Raw genomic sequence first — 23,008 nt, 5'->3', positions numbered from 1 at the left:
AATCTAGGTGGGTCCAGGTGTCTAGGCCATTTTGTGTTGCACTCTGCAGTTTGGACATTCATGCCACAGTGCAGGATTCTTCCTCTCCATCCCTACACAGGGATCATGGGAAACTCTTGCTTTGTACATTCTCTTGTCTGCACTCGTAAGATGCCCAACTTTTGTCCACTTCCCACGTTTGTTGCTCTGCTCCTGCTGATGAGATTCCAGCTTGAAACTAAGTTTAAGACTTAGGATCAGCAACTTCTCAGTGGACCACTTATTTTTCTGAAAAATTATGACTTCGTGGCTTCCTAAACTGGACATCACAATGTAGCTTAAGTATTCTACCCGCCCCCCCCCCCCCACCATGCACTGGTAACAGGATATAAAGGGACAGTAGGTCAAAGCAACTAAAGCAGCTTAGGAGACGGAGAAAAAGAAACAAAGACCCAGATTTGTTAGCATTTACGAGCACTCATCCTCATCACCTTCCACATTAGAAATAATATGTCCCATAACCCAGGAATCTTAAAATCATATTCAACAAAAATAAGAACAGGTAAGGATGCTCTCCAAGGGAAAAAAACAAAAGAAGTATGAATAACTTAAATCAATAAATGGCTGAATTACTATTTCCTTTTTCGAAATTCGTTTCATTCACATCCTCAGACTTTCAGGCTGGGACTACAGTCATCATAATTAATAGTTGTATGTGGTCTGTCCTGACGATTGACCAGCACTCCTTCTTGGACAGGGTTCTTTTTTCCAGGATCTGTGTCTTACATGGGAAGTGAGACCCACTCGGGACGAAAAGCAAATAGTGGATAGTTACAAGCACGGTCTGTACCTAGACACACAAGCATATGAATGTACAGCTTAGTATTTGTTACAATGCGCTCTTGTCCTATTCTTCTGGGGCTTCAATGATATGAATGCAAGTCATTTTGTTACTGTTCTATAGGTCCCTGATAACGCTACGTTTTTTTCCCAATGTTATGCTTCATTTTTTAAACTGGATAATTTCTGTTGTTCTACCTTCAAGTTTACTGACTTTTCTCTCATCTCCATTCTGCCATTGATTCCATCCAGTGAATTTTTTATTTTGATTACTGCATTTTTCAGTGCTATATGTAGTTCCACTTGGTTCTTCTTTACAGCTTCTATTTCTTTACAGAGACTTATTTTTTCACTTGTTTCAAAAGTATTTGCCCTTACTTCTTAGGACATGTTTATAGTAGCTCCTTTACAGTTTTTGTCTGATAATAACATCTATGTCCTTTTGCAGTTAGCACATTTTGATTTTCTTTCCCCTTTAAGAGCCTTGTGGTTTTTTTGTGTGACACGTTACACTGGATTGCATCCAGAACATTTTAAATATCTTGAAATGAGACTCTGGGTCTTCCTTGAATTCTATGAAGAATCTTATTTTCTTTAAGCAGGCGATCAACTGGGTTAGGTCCAGCCTGCCAGTTCTGACACTGGCTCCAATATTAGCTCAGCTTTCAAATATTTTTAATGCTATTCAAATTGAGCCCTTGTGTGCACCACCCAGTAGCCAAGTCCTGGACCCTGAGTGGCGGTCCACTCTGTATTTAGTTCTCAAAGTCTGTGGTATGCTCTGGAAGTTCTGAGCCACATGTGCACAATTGGGAGATGAACCCAGAATGCTCTCTTAATTTCTCTACCCTTTGTGACTTTCCTATAATTTCTCAGCTTCCTTGGGTCTCCACTCTTGGCCCTGTAGCCAGAAAGCTGGGGCTTTATTTTCCATGCTCTGGTGCATACTTTGAGTAACTCCGTCTGCACCCAGGACAGCACAGCAGGACGCAGAGAGAACGAGGGCGATTTGCCTAGTGCTCTTGGAGCCACAGCTCCTTTGGTCAGAGGAGGGGTGCCCTCCCTCAGAGTTTCAGGCACCTGCCTGGACACTGCTGCCATCATTGTGCTTCGGTAATAATACAGCTTGGAGACTGGGGTAGGGAAGAAGGGAAAAAAATATGAAAATACGGGACACTTCTCCAGTCTCTGACTCTTAGGAACTCCGTTGTCTGCTCCTGAGTTCAGAAAGAGAGGCCTTCTCTTAGAGCTCTTTCAGTTCACACTTGGTACGCACTTCTGGGTTTGGGGGTACCTCTGAGGACACGCCAGGTGATGAAGAGGAAAGAAAAGGGTAAACTCTCGCTGGTTTGGAACTCTGAATGCTAGCCTCTGTCCCCAGTTCACTGGCTCCCTTTTACAATTCAGAGTCTTCAGAGCTCTGTGTGTCTGTCCACGGCTTCGGGTGGCACTCAGTGGCGCAGAAGAGATGGGAGGGAGTGTGCCGACTCCATCTTCCCCTGAACTGACACCCTGTTTTAGTAGGTTTTCAGCCCAAATCCTTGTACGTGCAAACTATCCTCTGAATCTGCTGTGTGTTTCAGTCAGATTCGCCGCTGCTATTTGGTGGCAAACTATGCAAACTCTCAGAAAGCCCTGATCAGGAAGGATTTCACCTGTTCTAGTGGTTTTACAAATTGGTCTTTCCAGAAGTGACGACTCGCAGAGTTACCTCATGAGAAATGATGCATACAGGTCGGGCATTTCCACATATAATTTGGTAAAAGTCCGACAGTTCAGGGTCTGCTATGCAATCACAGTGGAGGAATGATGTTAAGTTGACTTCGTGCCAGCCACTAACCCAGCCTTACAAAAGCCAAGATTAGCGCTTCACTCAGACTTGGGATATTTGTTGCCATGTAATAGTGAATTATAGTTAAGGCAACTTTACAACTCAGCTTCTATTTTGACCATTTCATACTTACCTGGGTCCTGGAAAAATGTAACAGAACCTATAAATCCTTATTGACACTGCTTTATATTCTTTGTGGGTTTAAATGGGAGTCATTGAAAGGGGATACTGTTTGCCAAAGAAACTAAACTGACGAAACAGGAAGTGAAGATGGGGTGAGAAATGAAAGCAAGAAAGAACACAGGAGGTCTAGGAACAATGACTGTGCCGGTGACAAAGGCAGCGATGAAGAGGGGGAGAGGATGCGAGAAAAGAGCAGAAGGAACGAAATGTGTAAGGATGGTCTCAGCAAGTGTTTTGCATAGAGCACTGCACAGCACGGAGCTGGCGGGGAGGAGGAGAAGTGGAAGGAGGTTGACCAGGAGGTTGGTGAGAACAGGTGCACAGGCTGGAGGAGAAACGGAGTGACACTGAACTCAGCTGGGGCAGACAGGCTGAGACTGGAACACAGCCTGGGAGCTGGATGGAGACCAAAGAGATCAGTGGGATAATGGGCTGGGAGTAATCGGCAGAGTGGCTTTCTCCTCCATAGGAAGAGAGATTATTGTTTAAAAAAATACACTGAAGATTGCAACAGGGAGCAAGGAGCAAAGCAGAAAGTGGGAAATGCATTTTCTTTTGGCATCCAATGGAATATGAATAAAACATGAGTAGCTTTAGGGGGAAATGACAAATTAAGTTAAGACAATTAGGCTCTCTGTCTTCAGGAAGGCCTGGATAAGACCGTTTTAGATAATGGAGGCCCCCAAAATACACAAGCTCCTAATTGTATTTGGCTGGCTTTCTGTGCTTCCTGCCATATGGTTAGAGGGAAACGGCCATAACAAGCCAGAGCTAGTCCGTTGCAGGAATGTCTTACAGTTCCTTAAAAACAGAGACAGAATCTAAAGCAAACATATTACTATCGAACCCTTCACACCAGTATTCATCATACAGAGCACGAAGGCATGCACTTCGATTTTCCATTATTTAGAGAGTCTTGAAATTCCTTACTTGAATTTGTTCCTTTCTTCCCGTTCTATTCTCTGCAACCTTTCTTCTCTCTCCTGCCGCCGCCTCTCTCTCTCTGCTGCCAATGACTCTTGATGCTGCCTAAAGGATGATGTGAGAAGACCACTCAGTGAAGACCTAAAGATACAGAGTTAATGTTTTAGTGGCTTGGCCTGTGATTCAAAGTACCCAAGTAGGAACCAGCCAGACTTCGGTTTCGAGTGAGGGTCCAGTCCGCTGGTACCTAGGTATTGCTGGGGGGAGATTACTGAGCGTCTCAGATCTTCATCTGTAAATGGAGGTAAGTACCCTGCTTCGTGCACCAGGAGGAGAAGAAGGTACTAATGTGCATACAATGCTAAGCACCATGCCTGGCACATAAGCAGTCATCAATAATAGGTGCTGTTATTACCAAAAAGAATTCTCATAAATACAGATTCATCCTCTCTCCCACTCCCTTTCTCTCTCTAGAGAGAGATACACACACAGTTTTTTGTAGAGGTTAATTCTTTTTTTTTTTTTTAATTAAATCCAAGTTAGTTAACATACGGTGTAATCATGACTTCAGGAGTAGAATTTAGTGATTCATCACTTACATACAACACCCAGTGCTCATCCCAAGTGCCTTCCTTAATTCCCATCACCCATTTAACACATCCCCGATCCACCTCCCCTCCAGCAACCCCCAGTTTGTTCTCTGTATTTAAGAGTCTCTTATGGTTTGCCTCCCTCTCTGTTTTTATCTTATTTTTGCTCCCCTTCCCCTATGTTCATGTTTTCTTAAATTTCACATGAGTGAAATCATATGATATTTGTCTTTCTCTGACTTACTTCGCTTAGCATAAGATACTCTAGTTCCACCCACGTTATTGCAAATGACAAGATTTCATTCTTTTTGATCACCAAAAATATTCCATTATATATATATATGTATATATATACACACACACACACAATATACACACCTATACACACACATTATGTATATTATACACACACATCACATCTTTACCCATTCATCAGTCAATGGACATTTGGACTCTTTCCATAATTTGGCTATTGTCAATAGTGCTGCTATAAACACTAGGGTGCATGTGCCCCTTCGAATCAGCATTTTGGTATCCTTTGGTTAAATACCTAGTAGTGCAATAGCTGGGTTGTAGGAAAGTTCTATTTTTAATTTTTTGAGGGACACTCCATGCTGTTTTCCAGAGTGGCTGCACCAGTTTGGAGATACACACGCATTTTAAACTTGATCTATGGAAAGACGTTATAGAATCAACATTCAATCTAGAACTGTTTTCTATTTTACATATGCTAAAAATATTTTACCATATACCAGCTTCTTGATATACCTCCTCAAAATAATTGTGTCATCTTAAAACAGGTGTTAAGATAACAGATGAAGAAAAAAAGACAATACTGGTCTGAAATCTGACTGAAAATAAAGAAATCTTATTCTACGTCAAGAAGCATCCAAGAACATACAGCATGTTCAAAGGACTTGACTTCTGGTGATACCACTCAATATGGACTGTTCACTGAAGATGGCATCATGGGGACAACTGGCTGCGAGAGGCCTCAGTGAGGGATCAGGGTGGTGGGAATCACAGGAAATGTTAAGTCACGAGAATGGGTGGGAAAAGAAAAAATTATGTAAACTCATGAAAAATACAAAAGGGGGTTCACTGGGAAGAGGGGTCTGCTGGACCTCTGGACAAATCTGTATGGACAATGAGGCCTTCATTTGTCGAAAAAATTCTAAAACTAAGATATAAATATTGCTGAAATATAGGTGGGATGAAATCCTACTTGAATCCAGTGAAAATATGCCTGCCTGGTGGGGAACACAAGGTTCCTTAGTGCAGGAGAAAGATGGGACTCTGGTATCACTCACATTCGGCCATAAGTCCCACAGCCATTCTCCTTAGCAACATGGAGCTGCCTCTGGCCGTCAGTCAGAAGCAGAGGGAAGAAGCCACCATTCCTGCTGGCTACAGGAAGGGAGTAACCACATCCCATATTCCAGGCTCTCTCGGGAGCTACTTCATCAGCCCTGGACACTTGGGCATGGATAGAATGTGAGTTCTCCTTCATATAGATGAAATCTAGACTATCTTTCTTAAGCTGTTACTTATTTTTTTCTGTCATATGAGGCTAAATCTAATCCATAGAGTGTTCAGGTTTACTGTACCTCTCCCGCAGTGACTGACAAATTGTTACGGACATAACAGATTGTTTCAACCTGATTAATAAGTTTAACAAATGAGCATATATACCTACTATCCCAAAGTGGAGAAAACACATTCTTCTCAAATACAGAGACCACCAATCCTGCCACAAAGCTCATAAATAAATGCCAAAAATTGGTTTCATATGGGCTACCCTCCTCTCAACAATGTAAATGAGCTGGAATAAGATAAACTTTAAAAATTGATATAATTGGAAAACTGTGAACACTTCTAAATAGTTCAAGCCAAAGAAGAAAAATACAGAAAATTAGAAATGATCCAAAGGGTACTATAATGAATACAATATATATCAAGATTTATAGAATACTTCTACAGTAGTATTTAGAAGGAAATTTATCACCCGAAGTGTTTGTATTAGAAAAGAAGTAAAAAATAATGAGTGGTCAACTCAACAGTTTGAAAAGCAACAACAGAATAAATTTAAATAAGGTAAAATAAATTAAATAAAGATAAGAACAAACATGAATGAAATAGAAAAATATAGAGAAAATTTAAAAAACCAAAGCTGGCTTATAATTTTTAAAAATAATAATACATTCTGTCAAAACTGCTACTAATAAGAAAAAAGCTACTAATAAGCAATTTTCAAGAATGGCACATAGATACAAATATGAACATAACAAGAGACAAAAATAATTATGAGAAAATGAGAAATTTCGATGACAATACATTTGGAAACTTTGAAGAAATGATGTTTTTCTAAAAATGATTGAAATCACTGAGGAAGAAATAGAAATTTTAGAGCTCTATTAACCTTTAAGAAATTGAATCAATTAATTACAGATATATCCATACACACCAAAACAAAACAAAAACCCCACGAGGCTCATATTTTTAAAGGTGATTTCTACCAAATAATCAAAGAAGAATTCATCTTAATCATATACAAAGTTTCAGAGAATATAAAAGTTCCCCAGCTCATTTTATGTGATTAGTAGTAGTCTGACACAAAAACTAAACAAGAACAGTATGAGGATAGAAAGTTATATACTGATTGCAAATATGAACACCACTGCAAAATCTGAAATAAAATCATGCTGTTTGTCCAATGAATCCAAGGATGTTTAAGATGAATACATCAATGAATGTAATTTACCACATTAACAGGTTATAGGAGAAAAACCATGACTACCTCCGTAGATGCAGAAAAAGCTTTAAATACTCATTCGTTATTAAAAAAAAAACAAAAAAAAAAACAAAAAAAACAAAAAAAAAAACTTTAGCAAGCATAGAACTGGAGAGAGTGTTCTTAATCTGACAATGGGTATTTAGCCAACATATTTTTTTAAACTATGGTAAACATTACTCAATGCTGGAACATTAAGTGCATCTTAATGTTAGTATTGATCAATCAGCGGGGAACTGATGGACTATTTAACAATTTGTACCGAGAGGATTATTAATCACATACAACAAAATACAGTGAGGCCTTCCACATACCAAACACAAAGAAAAATTCTGGGATTGGAAAATGTAAAAAGTAAAAACTTTGCAATATTTATCTCAGGAAAGAATTTTTATACCAGAAACAAAAAAAGTGCCATCAAAAAAGAAAAACTTGATACATTTACATATATTAAAATTTAAAATCTGTATGCACTTAAAAGAGTACAGAAGTTAAGAATAAAGAGAAGCCACCACTTAGGAGCTACTTATAACACATATAAACCACAAGGATTAGTATACATGTAACAAAAAGAACCACTCCACATTAGAAAAAAAGAAACCACTCGTGGAAAAATGAGCAAAAGATAATGGGCATTTTGCTGAAGAAGAGAATTAAATGGCCAACAGATATATAAGTGAAAGAAATCAGGGAAAAAGAATACAAGTTAAACCCATAGTGAAATACTATTTCAAACGTATCAGATTGCAGATTGACCAAAACTAATGCCTGATAACCCAAAGCATCGGCACAGAACCAGACAACAAGAACTCTCTTCCATACCTTCTGGGGGTCTAAGTTGATATAATCATTTTGGAGAAGCACTCAATACAACTGAAGATGTGCATATCCTACAATCCAGCAATTCTACTTCTAGGTTTATACTAGAGAGTAACTTTTGCATGCTGAAGATGCCAGATACGTACGAGAATACCATGTGCTACGCTGTTTTGCACTGTTAATGGTTAATAACTAGAAACTATATAGGAAAACAAAAATATGGTATGTTTTTACAAAGAAATACTTTATGCATGTGAAAAAATAGAGTGAAATGGACTAACATGGATGATTCTCAAAAGCACAATATATTGACAGCGAAAAGCAGTCTGAAGAATATGAACGATATACTTTCATTTCTATGAAGTTTAAATACATGCCAAGCGAAACCATACACTATTTAGGGGTATGTTTATATTTAGCAAGAATATAATAACATATATGGAAATGACAAAGCCAATTTCAGGTGGTCATCACTGGGGAAGAAAATAAATCAAAGGGACAAGGGCTTCAATTTTATATACAATAGCTCCATAATTTTCTGTCATTACCTAAAATTTTCTGTAAGCCTGGAATGTATTTTTGAAGCTATTCTATTGCTCTTCAAGAATCAAAAATACTTCTTGGGGCGCCTGGGTGGCTCAGTCGGTTAAGCATTCAACTTTGATTCAGGTCACAGTCTCACGGTTTGTGAGTTCAAGCCCTGCGTTGTGCTCTGCACTGACAGCTCAGAGCCTAGAGCTTGCTTTGGATTCTCTCTCCCGCTCTCTCTGCCCCTCCCATGGTCATGCTGTGTCTCTCAATAATAAACATTAAACAAAATTTATTTAAAAAGAATCAAAAGTACTTCTCTTTTAACATCAAGTATCTTTGAAGCCCCGAGCTAGGTGAACCTCAAAAGTTAAGTCTAGCTCCAGAATTTGAAAACAAAACGTAAGGTATTCTACACAGGAGAGTTATTATTTTAGGACTATGTGGGGAATTTGAATCCAGCCCAGCTTCCCAGCCTGCCCTGTGTGGTCGTCTCCTCAAGTGCTAGCATCTTTACCTTCTGAGTTCTCTTTCCAGAACAAAAGACAGGAGCATGCTTGGTGATCTGTGCTCATGCTTCGGTGAAGAGCAGAATAAGGACCTTGCCATTCCCCCTGATCCTTCTGACTTTAGTTTCTTCTAAATGTTTGCTCTGATCTCAGGAAAGACTTAACACGTAACTTAATAATGGGCCATTAGTGGCTGTGCTAATGAAGTCAAAGTGAAGCCTCTCTATACTACACATTAACATCATTTCCTTACAGAAATTGTGAATATTGGAGCCTGAATAAAATTAAAGTAGTATTAGAACTCGAGAACGTTAAGTAGTGTGTCCAGTTTAGTCAGGTCGGTATGTCATTCCCTCCTGCAGATTTCGACCCTGCCCACTTGAACCACCTCGTAAGAACAGATCTCATATTGACTTGCTGGCCAGAACGCAACAGCAAACGCACTGATGAGCAGCCTTAACAACACGGGAAGTCTCCTTCCTTGGTTCCTCTGTTCTGAAAGAACTGAAATGCGAGCTAGCTCAAAGCAAAGCAGAGTGGTTCCTCTATTCTGGACATGAAGCAAAATGCCTTGAGCAATTCAAGATCCATTCTCTTGAGCACACTAACACAGATCCCTGTAGCAGGAAGGGAGAATTTAAAGACCTCCCATGGGCTTTTCTGTCCTAAATGAAGAGAAGTCACTTTGATCATACTGGAAACAAAAGGCTATAAACATCATATTAATAAATTTCCCTAGGTTTTCTGGAGAAGCCCAACATGTGAGAATATAAACTGTGAGAATATAACATGTGAGAATGTAAACTGTGGTCCTGTTTCTGGAAATGGGCTCAACCCATAATATCGATGCCAGAATGCACTCAAACCATACAAAAGGGAATCCCAAATCAACCTTTAAAAAAAAAAAAAAACCACCAAAATTCAAGTTAGTATGGTAAATTCTCCTTATAAGGGCATCATTAACAGATTTTTATCTTTCATATTAAGTTTTTCAGGAACAATCCTTACAGTGATTAGAAGTTGCTGTCATGTTTAATCTTGGCTGGTCTGAGGACCAGCTATGGCAAAAAAGGAATGAGCACAACAAGGTTTAGAGAAAACCAGAGCATGGCCAATCGCTGAACCCCGGTGAGCCTAGTTTACTTGTTTGTAATTAGTGATAATAATACTTGAAACCTATGAAGCACCATCAGGTTAACATGAGAGTTTATGTATGAGCTTGCTTAGAACAGCATCTGTGCTGGAGCACCTGGGTGGTTCAGTCAGCTAGGTGTCTGACTCTGGATTTCTGCTCAGGTCATGACCTCACGGTTTGCAAGATCGAGGCCCTCATCAAGCTCTGTGCTGACCGCACAGCTTGCTTGAGATTCTCTCTCTCCCCCCTCTGCCCCTCCCCAGCTCATGCGCACTCTCTCCCTCTCTCAAAATAAATAAATAAACTAAAAAAAAAAAAAGAACGGCACCGGGGCCATCCTGGGTATATGACACATCTCGTTTTATGCTGGGAGCCTAAAATCTCTGGGTGCAAGGGAAGGCTAAGCTGCAGGATCAGGGCCAGATCTGGAATGTGACACTGGCAGCACCCAGCCTGAGAGGCGAGAACGGGCCGGGGACTGACGTGAACGTTCCCACCATGGCTACCAGCTGGGTGAGTCACCAGGGCTGCGCGCCACCCCGGAACACATCTGGAAAGCTGAAGTCGTCTACGATACAGCCGAGGCAGCTGCCGCCGAGTGAAGCCACGTAAGAATGCAGGTGGAGAGGAGCCAGAGAGAGATTTTGCAATGGAGCGGATGATCTACTCTGAGTGAGAGGAATTGCAATATTTAATCCTGACCATACCAGGCTCCAGGGGCTTCCCCAGAAACCCATCTGGTTAAAGCCTCCCTCACCGAGATGTCTGAAACAAGAATTCCATTTCACTGAAATGTGTTTGGTAATCACAGTTATCACTTACGGAGACAATACAGTGTGGTACTATTTTACATGAAATGATTCTTTAAAAAAATTTTTAATGCTTATTTATTTTTGAGAGAGACAGAGACAGAATGAGAATGGGTTAGGGGCAGAGAGAGGGCGACACAGAATCCGAAGCAGGCTCCAGGCTCTGAGCTGTCAGCACAGAGCCCAACGCGAGGCTTGAACTCACAAGCTGTGAGATCATGACCTGAGCCAAAGTCGGATGCTCGAGCGACTGAGCCACCCAGGCGCCCCTACATGAAATGATTCTTTTAATGCCTACAACCTCTTGTACTCAGTTCTACTATTCCCCTCTTTATAGAAGAAGAAACTGAGGCCAGAAGAGTTACATTGAGGACACAGTAGAGGTGGGCATTTCAACAAGCCTGTTGGCCACAGCCCCAGTGTTAACCAATGTCTTACAGAAAATAAAAGAGAAAGGAATACACTTCATCTCATTTGATGAGGACAGCATTACTCTGGTGTAAGACCATTCTGGAAGACAGCTTGGCAATTTCTTAAAAAGGTAAACATGCACCTACCATAGGACTCAGCAATTTCATTTCTAGGTATTTATCCAAGAGAAAAGAAAGCACATTTCCATACTAAGACTTGTACGCAAATGTTCATAGCCAAAAATTGGAAACAACTCAAATGTCCATCAACAGATAAACAAACTGTGGTATATTTGTATGGTGGAGTACTAGTCAGCAATAAAAAGGAATGAAGTATTGAAACATACAACAAAATGAATGGATTTCAAAACAATTATGTTATTTGAAAGAAGTCAACCCCTCCCCAAGAGTACATATAGTATGATTACATTTATATAAAACTCTAAAAAGTGTAAACTAATCTATGACGACAGAAAGCAGACCAGTGGTTGCCTAGGATGAGGAAGGGCAGCCTTGCACAAAAGGGCATGAGAAAATGTTTGGGGTGATGGATATTTGCATTATCTTGTGATAATGGTTTCATTTGCATATACATATGTCAAAACTTCTGCTCAACTTTTTTATGTCAATTATACTGGAAAAGCTGTGTAAACACACATGCTCCCTTGGTAAGTTTGAGTTAAGTAAAAGTCTTATTTGTGAAAGAAGCAAATCTTCAACACTTTTATTTCAAAAATGATCTCTGGTGAGATAGTAACAAAAGTCACACTAAGTTCACAAATTATCCGATATTTGAAATTATCACTGAATTCACAAGCAGTTAATTTCACATAAGATACAGAGGTCAAAGAATGGTACTGAAAGGGCAATTCATTGGTGCAAAACCATGAGGTTGTCCTTACAACCTAGCTGTGAAAATCGGGGGTCACTCGATCTAAAGATCACAGGAGAAGAGGTAACTCTGGGTTGTGCCAAGCAGTATTTGCTTGCCCTGGAATGAGGAAATGTCAGAATCTTCTTTCACCCTTCAGGGCTACATCCCAGCTCTCAAGGATGAAATGAGCAAGCCCCAGAGGCAGCCCTAAGAACCAGGCAACTTTTCTCCATCATCGTGGCTACAATCATGGAGACATCTGCCGTCAAAGAGGGGGACATGGGTTTAAGGCTTCCTTCTGCTCTCTCTCCTCCCAACTGTCACACACTGCTTCAGCGCAGCTCTGAGGTTCCCAGCCATGGGAGGCAAGAGCACGGCTCACATTGTGTGCTGTGGACACTGGCCCCACATGCAGTCTCACGTGACCGCACTCACTCACGTGCAGGGCACGTGCCATTCCCCTAGGCATAGCTGGCATCATGCTTCGACCCGTCCCCTGACCCCTTCTGCAGGCCTTGACCCCAGGCTCACAAGCAGTTCTTGCCAGTTGGTTCTTACTTTCCACCCTCCTGTCTAAGACCAAACGAGTCCTCCAGCGAGGAGGTCAATCTTCCTGTCACAAGTTCCCGGGCCACCACAACGTGGCTTCATGATTAAACTATTCTTCGGGCAGCTTCCAAATCACGGACTTCCACCAGCACCTCCTGGGTCATGGCTTCCTGGCCTTGCAGGCCCGGACCAAGGTTCATCCTTCCCAGCTTCTCTCTTCCTCTCCTGTCCAGGCCAACCCACACCTCCTGTGCATGCCCACCCCTTCTCTAAACACCAAATCCCTTCCAAACATAGTCTTCCAGCTCGGGATCATGTTTTAAAGAAAAATATGGACTCACTCAATTGTTTTTTTTTTTAATCTCCCTCATCTAAGTGGGCTTGCTCATCTCATCACAAGAGCTGGCAAACCTAGGGATAAGTTGCAATATGTCTTACATTGGTGACTCAGTTTCCCAGACCTCTTATTAGGTGGTCTCTCATGAGGATAGAACACCTATGCTAGGCTCTCGACTTTGATGGCCTCTCTCTCTACTTCTATGAAATTTCATTTTCTTCACAAAATTTACTGCAGCGGAAACTCTCCATTTGCTGATGATTTGCTTATCTTCTGTTTCTGCCAGTACAGTGTAAGCCAGGTGAAGCCAGGGGCGGGTCTAATTAAATCAACGTCAGATTCTCAACGCAGCATAGGTGGCACAAGGTGAGCACCCAATAAATATTTACCGAATGAAATATAGGAGTCATTATATGTGTGTATGAGTGTGTACAGCCCCAGAGGCTAGGTTTCCAGCTGTCGCTGGATATTTTGGTTTTACACTGGCACAGCAGAAGAACAGAATGTGAAAGGGTGGGGATTCCATCTAAATATCTAGCTGTCTACACACACACACACACTCACTCACTCTCTCTCTCTCTCTCTCTCTCAAATCAACCCAGGAAGAAACTCAGCCTCTCCCACCATAATAGTAAGACTTACTCATTCCTGGCTGGGCTGTGTGGAAACGAGTGGGAGAAATGGGAGAAGGGACCCAGGAGTACATTTTCTGAAGGAGGAATCTCTCCCTTGTTCCTACCCCTTTTCACTCCGTAATCTTTGAACAACGCTAGTGTGAAACCAGAAGCCCAGCCATCAGGGGCTGACCCACTAGGACAGGGTGCACACGAGGGTGTTGGCCCAGGGGTTCCGCTTGCAGCATGGAATACCTGTGAGTGTCTACAGCTCTGTGGGTGGAGGTGTTCCATCTGCATTGTTTGATGAGTGACCTTTGCACTTCCTTGTTCTAGGGCTCACCTAACTCTGTGACACGCACTATTCTCACTTCCCAGTGGAATTACAATAGATACGCTTAAGGTTGCTATGTTTGCCTTTTATATAAACAAGGATGAGAGAATTATGTAATTAAAAAAAAATGTATTCCAATCCCACTTTCCAAAGGAAGAAAACAGGATTCTGGGAGATTCAAACTGGTCATGCATGTGCGCGCCTGCTTATGTGACAAAGAGGTTTGGGGCAGGGCGGTGAACAGGAGGCTGGAGAATCTCATGCGGGAGACACAGAAGTGGCTGCTGCCCAACAGCAGCGACAAAGCAGTAAAGATGCCCCCTACAGGAGAAGGAACAGGAGAACAGCATAGAGTGTCTCCTTGCAGAAAGAAAAAACTCGCTTTTACGAGTCATGTGAACACAGATCCTACAGGGCACAGTCCTGCTTGTCTTAAAGATTTCCCCCCATATCTTTGAATAAAATATCCAATCCAGGAAAGTTAACCATCTTGATCCCATGGCTTTGGGGGACCCAAACCTACTACCATGGACCACTGTAGATTGATGAACCCCATTTTAGGAACAAAAGGACAAACACATCAAAGGGCTGAGAGCTGAAATAGAGGTAGCATATGAACCCACAAAGATGTTACAATTCATCCTGTCTGAGGAAGTCAGAGGAGTTTTATAGGACAGATGTCATCTATGTGGCTCTTAGAAGACGAGAAGGAGTCAAGTGGATGAATAAAGGAGAGGTTGGCCAAAGAACAGAGCAAATCGGAAGGAAGAGTCCCCAGGAGAGTCTGGTATGTTCATAGTGGCATCTCCATGGGGTTAAAGTACAGTGAGGCTGGGGGACGTGATGGTTGATGAAGCTGGAAGGTGCCTGCAGGACCCAAATGTGAGAGATCTTCTTGGTGATGTTAGTCAAGTTGGGCTTCACTGGTTGGCAGAGGAGTCATTCAAGGTTTCTAAGTGGGAAATGTCATCCGCTCAGATCTACATTTCAGAAAGACCTATATCACTCGATAGATAGTCCGGGCATGACATAGATCTTGAACTAAATCTATGGTAGGAATGGTAAGGAGTCAGCTCCAAAACACACGTGGGAGAAAGAGTCCCTTGAGTCTGTTGAGGACTCAGAGTCCTCCCGCAGGACAGAGGGCTGATGTAGAACCCAGGTCCCCACACACCCAGAGTCACAGCAGATAGACGCCATCGGGGAGCCAGACCTACCGTATACTCACTCTGTCAATGGACCAGCGCGTCTCCCCTCCTCCACTTTGGATGCAATCACAATCGATTAATCAGAACCACATTGTGCCTTACAGGAACTCATTGTGTGTAACAAGACTGGTATCAGGAACTAGCAGCAGGCAAGTGGGAAGGAGCAGGCAAGGTAAAAGGAGAACACAGCTTCTGTGAATGGTAGGGACTCAGTCCACATTGGTACCTTTATTTCCTGTCACTGGTTGTAGACTGGGTGCCATTAATTTTGATCACATAAAAAGAACATGCCTTTGATCTTATTTTATATGCTTTTCAGGATTTTCTCAGTGATGTCTGAGAAAGTCTTTTTTAACTGACTTCGACCAATTTAAATTGAAAATTAAAAAAGAAAATTAACTAGAGCTCCATTGCACGATGGTGCTCTTGACTCCACAACACAATTTTGTAAGAAGTACGGTGTAGATCAAGTGATAGAACACAGCCAGCAAGTATTTGAGACCCAGAAAAACATATGAATCATCTATTTGGAAAAATCAATGATTTTAAATCCAAACAAGTAAAACCTCGAGGCACATGTAGATACAAGCGAAGGCAAGAAATGATAAAAGCCAAAGCTGACTAGAACAAGAGGACACAAGCACAAAGATCCATGCACAACAGACAACCCACACAGAGGAGGAGATTAGGATGAGGAAGACACAGGTACCAGCAAGTTATACTCAGGACGATAGTCAAAAGGCCTGCCAGTAACATACAAAACCTGAAGTAACTGAAAACAGGCAGGAAATGCATGGAAACGGACATCTTCATCCTGAGGGAGGAGTTACCGCCCCAGTGGCGGAGACAGGTGTTGAAGGGGGTCATAAGAAGGGAGAGCCCACAAGGGGAAGCTTGACTTGGCAGACAGAAGTCACAGCTCAGCAGGGCAGGCTCCCCTCCTCCCAGTCCTAGCTGCTGGGTCCCAGCTTCCCCAGATATCGCCCATCCTCTATTCTGACACTGTCCATCACCGTAAACAACTGCACAATAGCAGAAGACAAAAACAACAGGACTGTTTCAAGGTAGCACGTGACAAAGTCCTACTTTAAAGACTACTGACCGCATGATAAAGACAAGAATTGGGAGGAAGGAGAGCTCCTGACAGCCTCACAGAAGCCAGGGGGTGGGACACACTCCTAAGGGAACAGTTTGAACACAGACACATACGTGAATCGGGATTCCTGTAGGTACATGACAAATCAGGAGGGACACGACTGTTCATTCGATAAATGGTCTGCAAACAAGTGAAAACATTTAAGGTGGATCTCTGCCTCACACTATATGCCAAAATAACTTCCAGCTAGATAAAATATTTCAATGTGAAAACTGCAGCTTGAAATTCTGGAAGCATGCAGGGGAGAAAAGGTGTCCTCACGAGGAACACAAAACCAGAAGACAAAAAGATGAATAAATTTAACTCATAAAACTTCAATTTGTCTGCCTGGCAAAAGCACCAGAAATGAAATAAAAGACTAATGACTGAGGAAAATAACCGCTACTCTTATCAGAGTTTATAAACAACCTCTACACTTCAGTAAGAAAAAGAACTCAATAACCATGAGCCAAAATTTCACAGAAAAGGAAATATTAAATGCTTGGGGACATAGGAAAACATGCTCAACCATATTAATAAGGGAAGTGCACATTTAAATTTTAATACCAGAGAACTCTTCACCACCAGGTGGCCAATGGTTGAGACTGTGAATGGTCCTTCTGCGTGGGGGTGGGCAACGAGCTCTCTCACTCAGCATGGCTCACAATCAAAACTGGTACAATCCTCACGAAAAGCAATTTGATAAAAGTCAATCAAAATTTAAAATGCGTAAACAATTGACTTACTAGATCTATTTCTAGGAACTTATCCTATGGACAACCACACGTGTGCAAAGTGACACATGGACAAAGAATTATGCTGCAGTATCGTTGGTCACAGCAAAACACTGGGGCCCATCAATACAGAATTGGGTATATGAAGTAGCATCCAGAGAAAAAAGTATGATGCAGACATTAAAAACAACGCAACAACTCTAAGTACCGCAGGGGGGAAGAACCCAGATGCAGGTTTTAAGTGAAAAAGCAGAACGCACAATAGTTTTGTGCAGGGTATTACCATGTGTGTAAAGATAGATGAAACATGTCTACGCTTATGTGAACATAAATGTCTCTGGACATACACGTAAGAAATCGCTAGGAGTCATCGCTTCTGGGGAGGGAGCTTCACTTTCATTGTACAGCCATTCACCTTTTAAATGCTCTACTGTGTACATGCAAAGCCCATATAAAAATAAAATGCAAAGCTGCATCCTTTACCCATCCTCACTATCCATTATCACTCCCAACAGAGGTGCCACTGCTCATATGTGGGTTTACTGTCCTCCACGAAGTAGGGAGACTCTCTCTGCTGGGGCCATGAAACAGGGCAAACAATTCCCAAGCGTTTCTTCTTTTTCAACTTTTTTAAAGATTTTTTTTTAATGTTTATTTATTTTTGAGAGATAGACACAGAACGTGAGTGGGGGAAGGGCAGAGAGACACACGCAGAATCTAAAGCAGGCTCCAGGCTCTGAGCTGTCAGCACAGAGCTCAGCACGGGGCTTGAACTCATGAGCCATGAGATCATGACCTGAGATGAAGTTGGACACCCAGCCTTAGACTAAGCCACCCAGCCCCCCCCCCTTTTTCACTTTTTATTTAAATTTTTAAAAATTAAAAAAAAAATTAATGTTTATTTTGAGGGAGAGTATGTGCGCACTCACAAGTGGGGGAGGGGCAGAGAAAAAAGGGAACAGAGGATCTGAAGTGGGCTCTGTGCTGAAAGCAGAGAGTCCGATGTGAGGCTCGAACTCACAAACCGTGAGATCATGGCCTGAGCCGAAGTTGGACACTCAACCCACTGAGCCACCCAGGCACGCCATCAAACTTTTCTGAAGACTCTTGATATTAACCTGTAGAACAGGCAGGGTATTGTCATTTACAGCAGTGTCATTTACAACCAGCGGTACTGTTGTAAGTGGAAGACAGAACAGAATCAATACTTAAGGCACACACTGATCCTTCGGGTTTCAGCTCAATGAGTGAAGTCCTTCCTGGTCCCTAAAATCTGGATCTGGGGTTCTTCCAGTGTGCTTTTCCACACAGAGCACGCACTGTGTTCACCTGCTAATACCCCCTTTCATGGTACAAGCTGGGCCTCATTATCAGCGCACTCCCCAGACTCAACGCCAAGACTGATGGCCTCAAAGCACCTTCAGCCCCAGGCACTTGACTTGTGTCTGATCCCCTCACGGTCATTGCTCAGTAATTGCGGTCACCACACCGAACAAGCATCTGGCGCCATTTCTGAAAAGGCCCACAAGATGGAGATGTCACTGCAGGGATGGAAAGAGACGGGCTCTGCCCTTCCCAGCTTCCCAGACTCATTTGCTGTGGTGTAATTATTGTTTGCTTCTTTGTTTCATTTGAATATTCGACATGAACGGTTCAAATATTCCTATAATTCTTCTTTTAAAAATATTGAGAATGTTTCCACTCAAAAAGCACAGTTTCAAAATTGAAACAATTAGAAAGTCTGCTTTCATTAAACAGTGGCATCTTGTATCCCAGGGGGCCTTTGCAAATAGTTTGGGATTTCTTATTTTCTTTTGTTTTGGCACAGCTCAACTTCCAATTTCATGAAAATTAATGTTACATTGTTTCTGAACGACAGCCCTATAAACAAAGTCATAATAGGAGATGTGGGGATGGATTCATTTTAATACCCTTGACTTGACTTAATTTTGTATATTGTTTCTTTAGTTCTTCCTTTCTAGGTCAATTTATCATTCTAAATTTGATTAACATCCAACATACTAGCATGCTTGGGAAAAATATGGAAAACACTAAACTCACAATGATGGCTAGTTGGATTTCCAAAGTGGGCTGACCTGCTTGAAGGGGTGTTTTAGTTGGCCTGATTTTCCTAGGACTTAAGGGAAGTGAGTCTTATTTCCAAACCAAGGGAAAAGAGTTCTAGATCTTTCCAGTACTGCACGGCACCCTGACATGAATCTAATTTTTCAGGAGTGTGTTAACAGAAAACGTGGGTTCTCGGGACACCTGGGTGGCTCAGTCAGTTAAGCATCCTACTTTTGGTTTTGGCTCAGGTCATGATCTCATGGTTCCATAGGTTCGAGCCCCACATTAGGCTCCGTGCTGACAATGTGGAGCCTGCTTGGGATTCTCTCTCCCCCCCTCTCTCAAAATAAATAAATAAACTTAAAAAAAAATAGCATCAAGCTTTAAAAAAACAAAAATAAAATGTGGGTTCTCACTACAAGAATGCCACTATTGTTCATAATACTTTAATGCCTTTCCTGAGTTTTTCTTTTTGGTTTCAAGAATTATAGGTATATACAACATCTCAACAATCTTACAAATTACTGAAGTATATACTTCAGTAAAAACAATCACACACCTTAGTAGGGCGGAAAACTGTTGTAAACGTGAAAATAGATGAGTGACATCCAAATAATTCAGTTGTCAAAAATGAAAAAAATTAAACTGTATAAAACCACATATTATAATAAATACAACTTACATTGTACATTTGGGTGATGTATACAAATATAAGTTGGAGTTGGGACCCCTCCTTCTTTTTCTTTTTTTTTTTATATCATAAATATAAGCCAGTGAGGCCAGAGTAAAACGTGGTGGGGTGGCCAGGCTGGAGGGCTTGCTGGTCTTAATAATGAAACTGCATATCTGATGTTTCAAATGATTGGTCACATTGTTTAGTGAAGTCATAAATGGTGATAATTGGGAAAAAAAACATGCGAATGTAAAGCAAGTAACTCTGAAGCTTTCTTTGCCAGTGGATACAACAGATGGTTCAGGTAGAGAACTTTCTGTAGCAGAGTATGCTGTAAGAGGGAATTGGAAAGGAAAGGCTACCATTGGGGTGCCTGGGTGCCTCAGTCGGTTAAGCATCTGACTTCATCTCAGGTCATGATCTCATGCTTTGTGAGTTTGAGCCCCGTGTCCGGCTTTGTGCTGACAGCTCAGAGCCTGGAGGCCGTTTCGGATTCTGTCTGTCTTTCTTTGCCCCTTCCCTGCCTGTGCACGCTCTCTCTCTCAAAAGTAAATAAACATTTAAAAAAAGGGGGGGAGGGGGAGAAAAGAAAGCCTTCCATTACTGGCTTCTCTGGTAGCCAGATCTCAGCATGCAGGCTGGCTGGAGGGATTTCACATAAGTAACTTCTTCAAGCCAAGGACCACTGAGTCCACCTATCCCCAGGGACCCTCACTGTGTCCCTGGTGTCATACAGACTCCTGATGACTCGCATGCCCCAGGCTGAACATCTCCACCTGTGGTTTGCTTTTTTGTTTCCCCAGTAAATTCTGTCTCTGTTCCTAGTTTCTAACATCCTCATGCTTGAGCAAGCCTGAACCCTCACTCATTCTGCTTCCCCTGCTCCCACCTTCCTCCAAGTTTGCCCCAACTCACTGCTCCTCTCAAGCCCCATGGCCACTGCCCTTCTTAGGCATGGTCAGCCTTCTCAGACTCAGAGATAGCAGCCCCTGTCCCTGTAGCCTCGACCCACTGGCTCCACTCATGGATAGATTAGAGCACCCCACCTGCTGCTTCAAAACTCTAACAGCCCCTGATGTCTCAGGATGAAGCATCACCTCCTCCCCAGGGCATTCAAGGCTCTCTGGGATCCAGCCCCATCCTGCCTCTTTTAATGCTCCTGCCCAATGCCCCCCCCACTTCCCAGGAGACACTTCCCAGGAGACACTCAGCCAGATCAAGCAGGGAAGGAGACACAGGCAAGAGTCTTTCCAGAGCCTACACCCCTAACCCTCCAGCTCAAACCTGGACCTGGGTTTCCAGGGGATGGGAAGGGGACCCATAGGGGAATCTCCCCTAAAGCCCAGGGCTTTGGAAACCTATAAACTTCCCATCCTGATAACCTGTCAACTTCAGGGACCTCCACACTGTTCCCCAACCAATGAGTGGGTAATTCACCTGATCCTGCAACTAGTGTTTACTGTGGCTCTGCCATAGTCAGGCCCCAGGTACCAAGGGGGACACAGCAATGAAGGGGACCTGGTTCTTGTTCCCAAGGAGTTGGCAGACTAGCAGGAACAAGATGTGAGATGTAACATCAGTAAAACTTTAATATTCCTGACTTTGGACCCCAATATCCCATCCCATTAGATAAGGACCCTCTTCACTGGTGACCTCTCTGGGACCACAGTCATTTCAGCTGATCCCAAATAGAGGTGCCCTAGGGCGAAGGGTACAGTGTCTTCAAGGAAATCAACTTTTTATCTTACGGACAAGATCTTACTAAGCCCAGATACACCCAGCCCAGGGCCATGCTGGGCTGTGAAACCTGAGATTTTGACAATGTGGAGCCTATGTGTCATCTTAGAAATTAACACCATGTGTGGGGAGGCAAAGTTCATTGGACAGCCCCTCTTCCTGGGGCTGTACGGTCTTGCCTGCTCTACATCCCAACCAAACCTCTAATCACCAGCCACGTTCAGCAAAACACACTTCAGAATACACAGATGATTAGAGTATAGAATACAGGTCGAGTTTGTTTTAAATTCAGGATTTGAGGCAAATGATCATTTTGAATTGCTCATGTCTAGATTTCTGATCAATCACACTCTGGTGGGTGTTATATCTTGTCATCACATATTGTCACTTCCCACTGGACCCACACGGTGGGGTTCACATAATGCTTTCATGAGTACCTTTTCAGTGGCTCATCAAAACCACCCTCTAAGGTAAGAGTTGTCATAACTGGCATTTTACCCTCAAGGATTAAATAACTTCCCAGTGACTAACTGGAACCCCAGCCAGTCTTCCCTAACTCAGCACTCTTGCCATATAAGGGTAACTGTTTTTAATTGTTCTAAAATTACAGGTCTTACCTTTTCCTTGTAAACACATCCTTGTGCAATCACTCGCTTCCAGAAGTAATAGTTAGTTAATTTCTAGTGGTCTAATACTCTTGCCAAGTTAAATTCCTTCCACGGACCCATGCAATTCTTTTCCCTTCTGGTAGGTCCTGGATTAATTACATTAAGGTACAGACCTTAATAGGCCCACTACCTCCTGACTTATATAGAATTGTTCATTCAAAGATAAAAACTGATGTTTACAGGACCAAATGCAGACCTTACACAAATTCTAGAACAGTTTTTCATAGGTCAATCAAACCCTTCACATTTAAGTAACTGGGCACAAATTTTTTTATACTTTCTATGGAAAGAACATAGGGAGATGAGACATTAAAAAATATCACTTCTAATAAAATATTTACTTAGTAAATAGTGTGAAAGAAAATATTCTTGCCTTTGGACTATATTATGTACAGAAAAATACTTTGGATTATGCTTTGTATTTCTTTTCCTTTAGTCATTCTTCATCAAACTGATTTCTTCCACCAGAGGGTAAAGCCATCGGCTTCCTTCTTATAAAACTCACCTTTCCAGCCTGGCCTCCTGCGGAGGTGAAAGAGATGACGTGGGGGTGGCGGGCACAGCAGATCCAGAAGGTCTTGAGTGATAAGAGGTGTTGCCAAAGCTGTTGTATCTAAACAGTGCAGAAGTTTAAGGTAGGGAGCAGGGTGGAAGGAGAGAGAAATGAGTACAAGTCAGTAACTGAATAACACTTAGCAAACTATCTTCATTTTTGCAAGAAAAACAGGCT

At 42.1% G+C, this 23,008-nt stretch overlaps 1 protein-coding gene across 18 annotated transcripts in view; it reads right to left on the bottom strand.

Moving 5' to 3' along the window:
- The window catches only part of FHOD3 (formin homology 2 domain containing 3), a 470,560-nt gene that overhangs the window by 92,827 nt on the left and 354,725 nt on the right, over nucleotides 1-23,008 (bottom strand). For 14 of the 18 annotated variants that reach the window (XM_045041338.1, XM_023241880.2, XM_023241881.2 and 11 more), the window contains 2 exons: nucleotides 22,784-22,891; nucleotides 3,764-3,898 (listed from right to left, as the gene is read on the bottom strand). In XM_045041338.1, coding sequence (XP_044897273.1) covers nucleotides 3,764-3,898; nucleotides 22,784-22,891 — 243 coding nt within the window. The remainder of the gene's footprint in view (nucleotides 1-3,763; nucleotides 3,899-22,783; nucleotides 22,892-23,008) is intronic. The other 4 variants (XM_023241882.2, XM_023241885.2, XM_045041340.1 and 1 more) reach the window with 1 other exon arrangement.

The sequence above is a fragment of the Felis catus genome, chromosome D3 (genome assembly GCF_018350175.1).
Source record: "Felis catus isolate Fca126 chromosome D3, F.catus_Fca126_mat1.0, whole genome shotgun sequence".
Classification (NCBI taxonomy): domain Eukaryota; kingdom Metazoa; phylum Chordata; class Mammalia; order Carnivora; family Felidae; genus Felis; species Felis catus.
Note: the sequence above shows the minus strand (reverse complement) of the source record. Positions and strands in the feature narration are given on the sequence as shown.